This window comes from Xenopus laevis, chromosome 5L (assembly GCF_017654675.1).
Source record: "Xenopus laevis strain J_2021 chromosome 5L, Xenopus_laevis_v10.1, whole genome shotgun sequence".
In the NCBI taxonomy this organism is placed as follows: Eukaryota; Metazoa; Chordata; class Amphibia; order Anura; family Pipidae; genus Xenopus; species Xenopus laevis.
In genome coordinates this window covers 171,031,807-171,044,932 of record NC_054379.1, presented here as the reverse complement: position 1 = coordinate 171,044,932, position 13,126 = coordinate 171,031,807, and the positions used below count along the sequence as shown (strand labels likewise).

At 42.6% G+C, this 13,126-nt stretch overlaps 2 protein-coding genes and 1 long non-coding RNA gene across 5 annotated transcripts in view; 1 reads left to right on the top strand and 2 right to left on the bottom strand.

Annotated features, from left to right (window-relative positions):
- Window positions 1-3,917, bottom strand: part of LOC121393881 (perlwapin-like) — an 18,164-nt gene extending 14,247 nt beyond the window's left edge. Inside the window, exon 1 of one of the 3 annotated variants that reach the window (XM_041563711.1) lies at window positions 3,740-3,917. The gene's annotated coding sequence lies outside the window, so the exon portion shown is untranslated. The remainder of the gene's footprint in view (window positions 1-3,739) is intronic. The other 2 variants (XM_041563712.1, XM_041563713.1) reach the window with 2 other exon arrangements.
- A 106-nt stretch (window positions 3,918-4,023) lies between these two features.
- LOC121393882 lies at window positions 4,024-8,205 on the top strand. Its single transcript, XR_005961429.1, has 2 exons — window positions 4,024-4,186; window positions 7,178-8,205. It is a non-coding gene; the product is annotated as an uncharacterized LOC121393882 (long non-coding RNA).
- A 281-nt stretch (window positions 8,206-8,486) lies between these two features.
- XB22169518.L (WAP four-disulfide core domain protein 8-like, whey acidic protein-like L homeolog) lies at window positions 8,487-10,918 on the bottom strand. The gene is made up of 4 exons (XM_018242127.2): window positions 10,814-10,918; window positions 10,216-10,365; window positions 9,195-9,338; window positions 8,487-8,797 (listed from the first exon to the last, which is right to left on the bottom strand). The coding sequence occupies exons 1-4, from the start codon at window positions 10,887-10,889 to the stop codon at window positions 8,661-8,663; spliced, it is 507 nt and encodes a 168-aa protein (XP_018097616.1). The 5' UTR covers window positions 10,890-10,918; the 3' UTR covers window positions 8,487-8,660.
- Between the last annotated feature and the right edge of the window lie 2,208 nt (window positions 10,919-13,126).

Here is a 13,126-nt window from a genome sequence, read left to right as displayed (position 1 = left end):
TATAGATTCAGCACAAGCCTATTCATTGCACTCAAGTTGCACAAGGGGGATACTGTCCCTTTAATGATCAGTACAAGCCTATTCATTGCACTCATGTTGCAAAAGGGGGATACTGTCCCTTTAATGATCAGCACAAGCCTATTCATTACACTCATGTTGCAAAAGGGGGATACTGTCCCTTTAATGATCAGCACAAGCCTATTCATTGCACTCATGTTGCACAAGGGGGATACTGTCCCTTTAATGATCAGCACAAGCCTATTCATTGCACTCATGTTGCACAAGGGGGATACTGTCCCTTTAATGATCAGCACAAGCCTATTCACTGAACTCATGTTGTACAAGGGGGATACTGTCCCTTTAATGATCAGCACAAGCCTATTCATTGCACTCATGTTGTACAAGGGGGATACTGTCCCTTTAATGATAGTTAAAGTCATACTTTGAGCCAGTCCTTGATTTGTAACCAAACTGGTAAATGCGTCAGTCACTTGTTCCACGACTGTTACCATTTCTTTCACTGATTCGGCCAAAGGAGACTCTACTTTCTCCACTTCTCTGTAATCAATGGTTAAAAGCCAAGGGTTATCTGTCTCTTTTACTGGCCACATTGGGCCACTGAATAGACTGACTACCAGTCTGAAAACTCTCCCCTCCACCAACATCTCAGTTCCATTATTATCTCCTTTGGACCACCAGGAAGTGACATTGTTTCAGGTTGGTTTGGTGGAGGTGAGATGTGAATTGGAGTCAATGTTCTTACACAATGGCCATTACAGCTTTTATACTGAGACTCTTGGCTCCAACAATAAATGTTCCCAACTGTATAACCACATATTGTACCTTAAAAATATCCAATCCCACAATATTATCTGGTACTAAGGAAATGAAGATTTGTGCTTCAGAAATAAGACTTTTATCTAATTGTATTCCAGCAGCTTTGCCTCCCAACCCTTCAGTCGTTACAACTGTATTTTGTTGGTCTGGCTGAACTGTACCTTGGAATGAGTTGTGTCCCTGCCAATATAAAGTGACTGATATATAAGGACATGGATCCCCAGGTTTCATAGCATTGGTTTTTGTTATGTCAGGTCCTGGGAATCTGCGACCCCTTCAGTCTATTGGCTGCGGCAACTGCCACCCCTTCCCTTCTGTGTGTTTCATGTCATCTAACAGATTCTTACACTCTGCATATGGCCATGTGGAGGGAAGGGTTAAAGGAACAGTTCAGTATAAAAATAAAAACTGGGTAAATAAATAGTCTGTGTAAAATAAATAATGTATCTAATATAGTTAGTTAGGCAAAAATGTAATGTATAAAGGCTGGAGTGAGTGGATGTGTAACATAATAGCCAGAACACTACTTCCTGCTTTTCAGCTCTCTAACTCTGAGTTAGTCAGTGACTATAAGGGGGGCCACATGGGACATAACTGTTCAGTGAGTTTGTAATTGATCCCCAGTATTCAGCTCAGATTCAAAAGAAACAGATATGTCCCATGTGGCCCCCCCTCCCCTCAAGTGAATTTAGGAGGCAACATGTTTAGGTTTGGCCTCAACTTCCCCTTTGCTGTTAGTTCCCTCCACATAACGAGTAGAAATTTAGTCTCCTTTCCATCAATAGTTTCTATTGGAACACCAGTGTTTAGCAAATCTAGAAACATTTGTCTGTGCGTAATTTTAACACGTGTATGTCCCTCCTGGCCCCCCTTATATATTTATATATAGTGATCATATTCCCCTTATATATTCCCTAATATTATAGTCCCCCTTATATTATATATGATCATATCCCCTATATTATATAATTAGTGATCAATCCCCTTATATATTTATATATAGGATCATATCCCCTATATATTATATATATATATCCCCTTATTATATATATGATCATATCCCCTTATATATTTATATATAGTGATCATATCCCCTTTATATTTATATATAGTGATCATTATCCCTAATATATATCTTATATATATGATCATATCCCCCTCATATCCCCTTATATATTTATATATATAGGTGATCATATCCCCTTATATTTATATATTAGTATCATATCCCCTATATATTATATAATATAGTGATCATATCCCCTTATATATTATATATAGTATCATATCCCCTTAAATATTTATATATAATGATCATATCCCCTTATATATTATATATATAGTGATCATATCCCCCTATATATATTTATATATAGTGATCATATCCCCTTTATATTTATATATAGTGATCATATCCCCTTATATATTATATATAGTGATCATAATACCCACTTATATATTTAATAATAGTGATCATATCCCCTTATATATTATATAGTGATCTATCCCCTTCAATATTTTATATAGTGATCATATCCCCTTATATATTTATATATAGTGATCATATCCCCTTATATATTTATATATAGTGATCATATCCCCTTATATATTTATATATAATGATCATATCCCCCTTATATATTTATATATATAGTGATCATATCCCCCTTATATATTTATATATAGTGATCATATTCCCCTTATATATTTATATATATAGTGATCATATCCCCCTTATATATTTATATATAGTGATCATATCCCCTTATATATTTATATATAGTGATCATATCCCCCTTATATATTTATATATAGTGATCATATCCCCTTATATATTTATATAATAGTGATCATATCCCCTTATATATTCATTAGGTATAGTGGATCATATCCCCCTATATATTATATATAGTGATCATATCCCCTTATATATTTTATAATAGTGATCATATCCCCTTATATATTTATATATAGTGATCATAGTCCCTTATATATTATATATATAGTGATCATATCCCCCCTTATAATTTATATATAGTGATCATATCCCCTTATATATTATATATAGCTGATCATATACCCCTTATATATTCTATATATCAGTGATCATATCCCCTATATATTTATATAATAGTGATCATATCCCCTTAGTATATTTAGTATGATAGTGATCATATCCCTTATATATTTTATATATAGGATCATATCCCCCTTATATATTTATATATAGTGTCAGTATCCCCCTTATATATTTATATATGGTGATCATATCCCCTATATATTTATATATAGTGATCATAGTCCCCTTATATATTTATATATTAGTGATCATATCCCCCATTATATATTATATATTAGTGATCATATACCCCCTTATATATTTATATATAGTGCATCATATCCCCCTTATATATTTATATATAGTGATCATATCCCCCTTATATATTTATATATAGTGATCATATCCCCCTTATATATTTATATATAGTGATCATATCCCCTTATATATTTATATATAGTATCATATCCCCCTTAACTGTCTCTTCTCCAGTGTAACAATCACAACTTGTCTTTCCCCATAACTGATCCCTTCCATTCCCTTTATCAGCTTAGTTGCTCTTCTCTGTACTTTCTCTATTTCATTACTGTCCCTCGCCTTATATATTTATATATAGTGATCATATCCCCTTATATATTTATATATAGTGATCATATCCCCTTATATATTTATATATAGTGATCATATCCCCTTATATATTTATATATAGTGATCATATCCCCTTATATATTTATATATAGTGATCATATCCCCTTATATATTTATATATAGTGATCATATCCCCTTATATATTTATATATAGTGATGATATTATTAATAGTAATATTGGAGAGTCAGTCCAACCTTAACGTGCAGACCAAATAAGGGGGATTGTAGCAGTTGCAGGACCCTGATGTCTGTTCCACTGAAGCCAATGTATAAGTAAAAGAGTTGTGGAAATAAACAGGCTCCAAATCCCGCAGAAGCTTTGCTGTAAGGGTTATTCACACGACATGTTTCGAGCTGCTTGGTTCTTTTTCCAGTGTTGAACCATCTGCTGCTTTTCCAACTCTTGATATACTCTGTCAAGGAAAGGGTTAATAATATTCAGGGAGTAGCCAATAGAAATACAGGACTCAGAGTGTGGCCCCACCCTGCTGCTGTTGCTGGGCAGAGCCTGTCAGGGTTAATAATTGTGTGGGAGGAGCAAAGAGAGTCTTGTGAGTGGCCCCAGGTGCTGTGACTGACAGTGAGACATGGGGTCGGCTGTGCTGCTGCTGCTGTTGCTGCTGAGCTCTCTGGGGACTGGGGGTGAGTATGGAACGTACCATTGTCACACGGGGGTTGACAGAGATGTTACAGACACAGATATTGTCTCACTCCTGCCCCTTCCATTAGTGTAAATTTCTATATTATATAATAATAATGATTCCTGACTCTTACACCTCCCTCCCTCGCTCCTCTGTGGGAATTTAATGTTTGTTTGTCATAAAGATTGTTTACTTGTCACTTATTTACTTACCTTAACCCTCTCCTTTCCTTTTTCCCCCAACTGTTTGGCCTTACTCTCCCCCATCCTCCCTCTTCTCTCCCCTTCTATATTTCTCCTCTCCCCCATTTGTCTCTCTACTCCCTAACCCCCTTTCCCTTCTCTCCTTCTGTCTCTCATCCCCTCTCCTTTCCTTTTCTCCCCCAACTGTTTGGCCTTACTCTCCCCCATCCTCCCTCTTCTCTCCCCTTCTTTATTTTTCCTCTCCCCATTTGTCTCTCTACTCCCTAACCCCCTTTTCCTTCTCTCCTTCTGTCTCTCATCCCCTCTCCTTTCCTTTTTCTCCCCCAACTGTTTGGCCTTACTCTCCCCCATCCTCCCTCTCCCCCATTTGTCTCTCTACTCCCTAACCCCCTTTCCCTTCTCTCCTTCTGTCTCTCATCCCCTCTCCTTTCCTTTTTCCCCCAACTGTTTGGCCTTACTCTCCCCCATCCTCCCTCTTCTCTCCCTTCTTTATTTTTCCTCTCCCCCATTTGTCTCTCTACTCCCTAACCCCTTTTCCTTCTCTCCTTCTGTCTCTCATCCCCTCTCCTTTCCTTTTCTCCCCCAACTGTTTGGCCTTACTCTCCCCCATCCTCCCTCTCCCCCATTTGTCTCTCTACTCCCTAACCCCCTTTCCCTTCTCTCCTTCTGTCTCTCATCCCCTCTCCTTTCCTTTTTCCCCCAACTGTTTGGCCTTACTCTCCCCCATCCTCCCTCTTCTCTCCCCTTCTATATTTCTCCTCTCCCCCATTTGTCTCTCTACTCCCTAACCCCCTTTCCCTTCTCTCCTTCTGTCTCTCATCCCCTCTCCTTTCCTTTTCTCCCCCAACTGTTTGGCCTTACTCTCCCCCATCCTCCCTCTTCTCTCCCTTCTTTATTTTTCCTCTCCCCCATTTGTCTCTCTACTCCCTAACCCCCTTTCCCTTCTCTCCTTCTGTCTCTCATCCCCTCTCCTTTCCTTTTCTCCCCCATCTGTTTGGCCTTACTCTCCCCCATCCTCCCTCTTCTCTCCCCTTCTATATTTCTCCTCTCCCCCGTTTGTCTCTCTACTCCCTAACCCCCTTTCCCTTCTCTCCTTCTGTCTCTCATCCCCTCTCCTTTTCTCCCCCAACTGTTTGGCCTTACTCTCCCCCATCCTCCCTCTTCTCTCCCCTTCTTTATTTTCCTCTCCCCCGTTGTCTCTCTACTCCCTAACCCCCTTTCCCTTCTCTCCTTCTGTCTCTCATCCCCTCTCCTTTTCTCCCCCAACTGTTTGGCCTTACTCTCCCCCATCCTCCCTCTTCTCTCCCCTTCTTTATTTTTCCTCTCCCCCATTTGTCTCTCTACTCCCTAACCCCCTTTTCCTTCTCTCCTTCTGTCTCTCATCCCCTCTCCTTTCCTTTTCTCCCCCAACTGTTTGGCCTTACTCTCCCCCATCCTCCCTCTCCCCCATTTCTCTCTCTACTCCCTAACCCCCTTTCCCTTCTCTCCTTCTGTCTCTCATCCCCTCTCCTTTCCTTTTTCCCCCAACTGTTTGGCCTTACTCTCCCCCATCCTCCCTCTTCTCTCCCCTTCTATATTTCTCCTCTCCCCCATTTGTCTCTCTACTCCCTAACCACCTTTCCCTTCTCTCCTTCTGTCTCTCATCCCCTCTCCTTTTCTCCCCCAACTGTTTGGCCTTACTCTCCCCCATCCTCCCTCTTCTCTCCCCTTCTATATTTCTCCCCCATTTGTCTCTCTACTCCCTAACCCACTTTTTTCTTACAAAACAACAGCAAGGCCCCCCAATACTTATTGTCACATAGTGTATAATATAATTCTTGTGTCTCAAGTAAAAAGAGAATGTGACCCTTTCCAAAGTGTTTGGGCCCCTGTTTAAGAAGCAGAGTATATGGGAATTTCTCTACAGCTAGTCATTAGGTATAGAATGGGTTAATGCCCCCCCCAATGATACAGTTAGTGAGAGTCGTGATGCTTCTCATTTACACGCTGGGGGTTTCAGGAGCCTGACGCTGCAGCTTCATTTATCTCTTGTTACTAATTAATTACATCAGCGCCTCATATTCCTCTCACATCTCCCACCAGTACTTGTTAGTACTCGTTAGTACTCAGCAGGCCCGGACTGGCAATCTGTGGGTTGTGGCAAATGCCAGAGGGGCTGCTATAAGGTCCCATAGAAAGTCACTATTTAGTGGGCTGGTGGGGCTGGGGTTTGGGCCTCTGAAATGCCAGGGCCTAATTTAATTCTCAGTCCGGACCTGCTCGTTAGTAGTCGTTAATGCTCCGTCCTATCCTCTAATAAACTCAGTAACAAAGAAAGTTTTCAGGGGGCAGCAGAGCAATGGGAACGAGCAATTAATGAGCCCCCGATACAAACATGAAGTAGTAAAGGGCTGATAGACAAGTTGTAAAACAGTTTTGAGAACAGGATTGAGGAGTAAATAATAAAACAGCCCCAGAATTGTACAAAGAAGCAGCACAAAATGTATAAATGGAAAGGAAGGAAATAATAAGCAGAGAGAGAAATGGGGGGAATGTGACATATTATTTGATATTTTTCATTTTTCCTTGAACATTCTGTAACTTGGTTCCACTTGCAGCCCCTAAATATGTCCCCTCTGAGTCTCTGTATCAGCCACAAGTTCTGCTGAGCCGCTGGTAGGGGGGACATATACACAACTGGAGATAGAAGGGGGTCCATCCACTGAATGAAATGGGAAACACTGTCATATGTGAGACCTCCCGTGGCTAATTGACTCCTGTCTCTTTACTCTTCTCTGTGTCTCCTGTAGGAGCAGTAACTCAGGACATGGACACAATGTGCAGAAACACAGGAGGCTTGTGCCTGCCAAGCTGCTCTCCTCCACTCTTTAACCGGGGCTTCTGTAGGAATGGGCCCTGCTGCTCTCCAATTCTGACCTGACTTACTGTATCTGGAAGCATCTGCACCCTGGGGCGAGACACCATAAACTCATGGGTCCCATGATCTCCGAAGATTTCTGTATCTTAATGACATGATCTCACCAGGCTTGGACACCATGATCTTCCCAGATCTCACCAGGCTTGGGCACCATGATATTCCCAGATCTCACCAGGCTTGGGCACCATGATCTTCCCAGAGCAGAGCCTTTAGCACCACAACCACCTTTCTCTTATATTTCTAGTCTTGCAAAAATGATCTGATATTGTCAGGATGCCAGGTTTGGAGGGTGGTTAGAAGTCAGTACAGAAATCTAGGTGCAGGGTGCTCTCCACCCTCTGTGGGAGTTGCTCATGATTAAGAGGACAATGTCCCCATGATTTTTTCCCAAAGTACAATAAACTTCCATGGCTTAAAGATCATCATCTCCCAGTCCTACATACTCTCCTCTGTAAGGCTTCGACTCCATTGTCTCACAAGCTTTGGGTACCATGAATCTAGATAACCCCTATGACTACGTATCTGCTGATACGAAACGCGTCAGGGATCTGATGGTTTTAACAAAGTTGGAATAAAAATGACCTTTTAACCTATATGGATGGAAACGGAGTTCTCATCTATTATTAAAAATTGACCATGAATCTAGATCCCTTCAGGCTTTGCAACCATTTCCCATGAAGCCCAACACTTTCTACATTGGTGGTGGGCCTCAACCCTTGACACCTTGGCAGTGCTTTGTGCCATTAGATAAACATGCTCCAGTCTGACATTAAAGGGCAAATGATCTGCCCATTTCTATAATAATACAAATATAGAGAGACTCTGAGATGCACCAGGCTGATCATACAGTAGTCTGATTGACTCTGTCCCTGCTTTGGTCCTAATAAAAACATGGTGAGACCTCTGCTCTCTGATTCTTGTCTGCATGATGGACCTCTAAACTCATGGGATTTCTTCTACCACCAACTTCCATTTCAGTTCTCAACCTGCTCATCATCCCTTCCAGTGAGGGATGGGGGATGCCCAGCTGTAGTTAGAGGGAGTACACTAATAACCTAATTATTAGCCTAAAACTATGAAATAATAACAAACCCACATGTCAAACAAATGTAAGTCCCATTATTACAGTTTGAGTGCACTTAGTGGAATAGTTTCCCTTTAAGTCACGCAGGAGACACAGAGGATTCAGAACATATTTATTGAGAAACTCCCCAATTACAAGAACCAAATACACTGTGTGGGGCCCCTATTGTTGTGGCTGGGCCAGTGCTTATTAGACATCCCTGGGGAAGACTTGGCCAATTGGTGACCCATTGCCTTGCCCCATACTGGGAGGAAAAGCCTCAGTCCAATGGTCAGATGTTCATACAGGTCTGTTTCCCTTCAAACTGGCAGCACTTTTGGTTGGGGGGGCAGTCAGTGTTTGCTCTGCAACGAACCGCCGAACACTCCACCTGTTTCTGGTCAGTTGTGGGGCAGAATCCCAGTTTCTCTGTGGGGACAAGAGCAATAGAAATAACCTCGTCCCTCAAGGACAATAGAAACTCCATAGTAATTGTTATTCACTGACACCCACTAATTTATGTTCCTTTTCCTCTGCTCCCCAATAAGTCCTGATAACTTTCTCCTGCCCCCAGTAATTTATTTTGTGTTTCCTTTGCCCCCCAGTATATTCTGGTGCCTTTTCCCTTCCCCCCAGTATCCCTTGTCTATCCTTTGCCCCCCCAGTATATTCTGTTGCCTTTCCTTTGTCCCCCAGTAAATTGTCTTTCCTCTGCCTCATAGTAAATCCTGTTGCCATTCCCCTCCCCCCAGTAAAATGTATTGCCCCCCCCTGCTCCCCAATAAATCATGTTGCCTTTCCCCAGCCCCCCAGTAGGTGCCGTTACCTTTCATGGGTTCCCGGCAGACATTGCCGCACTGATCGCAGCACTTCTGACGATGGGGGCAGTCAAAGTCGCTCTTGCATGAAGTGTCCGAGTGAGTCATTGTGGTGCAGTTGGCCACTTTGGGGGGGCACCGGCCCTGTTTCACTTGTACGGAGAGAAAATTATTTCTTTATTTTGGGAAGTGCACCCCCCCACACAGAGGCACAATGGTCGTGCAAAGGGTAGTGGGGGCTTGTGCTTGCAGTTGGGTAGTTGTGTAGTAAGGAAATTGTGGGTCCCATATCATCTTATGCCCCCCCTGCAGTCACAGTTGCACCGAGTCATGTGATCGATCCCTTTATTTACATGACATATTGGGGTGCAGTGGTGTCATTGAAGCAACTAATTATAATATTAATATAATAATAATCATAATAATCATCGATCCAACTGTGACAATACAGATGTGAGCAGAAGTTATCGTTAATATAAATACCCCGTCACTTAAACTGCAGATGATGCCTTGAAGGGTTTAGTTCACCTTTAAACAAGAAAACATTAACAGGATTGATTTGTTTGGCACAGAAGGTGTAGGCAGTGCCAGTGAGTTTGGGGGTGCAACTGATAGAGAAGGAGAGTACAGGGGCCCCCCGTATGATTAGCAGTTTCAGTGTAGGACCAATAAGATCCCAATGTGCCACTGACTCTCCTGTAAAGAACTGACAGTTGGAAGAGAATTACTGGAACGAGCATAGGACACAACACTCCCAGTCTGGGAATCTCCTGCACCCCTGAACCATAAAGAGGCGTCTGGGAACTGTGAGTGGTTCTAATTATGTGCCCTAATGTTCATTTAAAGGGCAAATAGCGCCAGTCTTCTTCAACAGCCAATGGCAGCTTGATCCTAATGCCAAGCTAAGCCCCCCTGGGAGTTGGGATGGAATTTCCCCCCTGTGAGGCAAGTTGGAGGGGTTTCAGTTGGGCCCTTGATAGGAAGCTACACTGTGGGTGATGGGTGGGTGGCTATGTAGGTGCTACTTACCTTCCACAGTCTCAATACACTGTCGCCCGCATTTGACGCAGCAGCATTTCTGGTGTTTGTGGCATTCCTTGTCGGAGCGGCACTGAGCGCCTCCAGGTTTGCCCGTTTTACAGGTCTCTGGGTCAAATACGGGGCAGACTTCATGTACCTCTGGGGAGGAACAAACTCCTGTCATTTATATTCTTGGTGCAGTTTGTTTCCCCTTTACTCCCGGCTCCCCCAGGCAGGGGGCGCTCTCTAACACTGACCATACACAGAGCCCAGCAGCTTTGGGGTGCAAAACTCTATTTGTATCTGTACCTACCTGTCTCTATGTGGGGGGCTCCCCATGGTCAGATCCATGTGCACCCCAATAAGTCGCTCTTTCAGACTCTCACACAATTGGATTTTCCCAGAATTGCTCGTTTTCCAGCAGGGGGTGAGGGTGGGCTCAGCTTTATACCCAGTTTATTGTGTTTCACCTGCACTACCACTTTGTACCTGTGACTGGAGACAAGTCCTTTCTATAGACACAAGTGCAACAGCGCCCCCAGTTATATCCAGGCTGCTGTGTGTATGGCAGCTCTCTGCCCCCCACTGCCCCCCAACTCCTACTCACCTATCTTTTCCTTTGCCCAGGCAGCCACACAGCACAGGGTGATGCCCAGGAGGAGGGCACTGCCAGCTCGGGACATGTCGCTGCGAGAGTTAAGTGTCAGTTCCGTCTCTGCCACTTTTATACCTGAACTGGGGCGGCGGCTGAGAATTAGTGAGGCATCTGGGGCAGGGACTCGGCTACTAAATGTCCAATTATAATGTGTCCAACTAATTGTCCCCACAACTCATTAACCTCATCCCTCCTACACCCATAAACTGATTAACCTCATTCCTCCCTTCATCCTGGATCCAGAAATGAATTAACCCCATCCATCCTGCACACAGGGCCTTATTAACCCCTAACTTCATTATCTATACACGACTCACCGCATGACTCCTACAATTCAAGAATAGGGCAGTGTGGGCACAAATAATGGCATAGCCAGGAAAGGGTTACTCACCCAGAGACGTTACTTTTCCATTGCAGATACTGGGGCAGGTCAATTGATAGTAACACAGAGTAACAGAGAGATTATTATATGATCCCCTTATATATTTATACATAGTTATCATATCACCCCTTAAGCACCTCTTCTCCAGAGTGAACATCCCCAATTTGGCCAGTCTTTCCTCATAGCTAAGATTTTCCCTTTACCAGCTTAGTTGCCCTTCTCTGTCCCCTCTCTAATACAATAATGTCCTGTTTGAGTGATGGAGACAAAACTGTAGGGCATATTCTAGATGGGGCCTTACCAGTGCTCTATACAGTGGGACCCCCTCCTCCCGTGACTCTCTGCCCCATTTAATACAAGTCAAGACCTTATTTGCCCTTGATGCTGCTGACTGGCATTACTTGCTACAGACAAGTTTATTATCTACAAGGACTCCAAGCTCCGTCTCCATTATGGATTTGCCTAGTGCAGTCCCATTAAGGGTATAAGTGGATATTGTTACATCCCAGGTGCAGGACTTTACATTTATCAACATTGAATCTCATTTGTCCCACAAGAAATGAGAGGCACCAGCATTTGGGGGACACCCCTGCTCACTATATTGTAATGGAACAATTGTGCCCCCCTAATATCAGTAGTAGCTGTGTAAATTCCCATTGGATATGGGGGGATGTGGTTGAGGTTTGGGGTTCAGGCATCACTGGGTTCATTCATGTTCTGGAGGCGACTGAGTGGATCTCGCAGAGACCGGATCTGGTGGCGTCTGATTTAGTCATTACTGATGATGAGAAATCGGGGCTCACCTTTCAATAAGTTGGGGTGGTGTCGACTGGAGGCAGTAATTAAAGGTGATGAGAGGGATCCTCCTGGGGGTGGGGGTTGTTTACACTGTTTTTGCTGGTGTTTCAATTATAATAATAGAAATAAATACAGGTTTGTTATGTGACTTCCCAAACTGACACGGGTACTGCCAGGTAATGAGACACACGGCAGGACTTATATATATATATATATATACAGTATATACTCACACTATTAGACACACAGCAGGACTTATATATATATATATATATACAGTATATACTCACACTATTAGACACACAGTAGGACTTATATATATATATATACAGTATATACTCACACTATTAGACACACAGCAGGACTTATATATATATATATACAGTATATACTCACACTATTAGACACACAGCAGGACTTATATATATATATATATATATACAGTATATACTCACACTATTAGACACACGGCAGGACTTATATATATATATATATACAGTTGTTGTAGAAGAGAATAAAGTGTTTTATTGGTAACACATCATTATTATCCAACATTTCAGTCCCACCTGGGGACCTTTCTCAAGGATAAAACACTTTATTCACTTCTACAACGATTGTGCTGATCCATGACTACTGTGTGTGTATATATATATATATATTGTAACCGTTTGAGGTCACGGGGTCGTTGTCTCCTGGGGGGGGTAGACGGGGGCACAGCAGTATTGGAGTCCACACAAAACAACACAAAACAACACAAAACAGCACAAAACTGGCCGGTAATGTGCAACTGGCACAATCAGTTTTATTTGTCTGGTTGGCAGGAAGACATGAATCAAAACAAACAAAAATGAAAATAAAACCTTGCCTGTCCGGCACTTATTAAACAATTATCTCCTAACTAACGAGGTGAGGATCTAACATCCAGCACCTAACAGAGAACAGTATTTGTGGCCCAGCATTTACTCACATGAGTCTGACTCTCACACAGGCCTGCACTGCCTGCTCTTTCCCCAGGATTCAGAGACACAATCCCTTCTCTACTTAAGGAGAGAACACGTGTTCCTCTCTCAGGTGTTGGGCAAAAC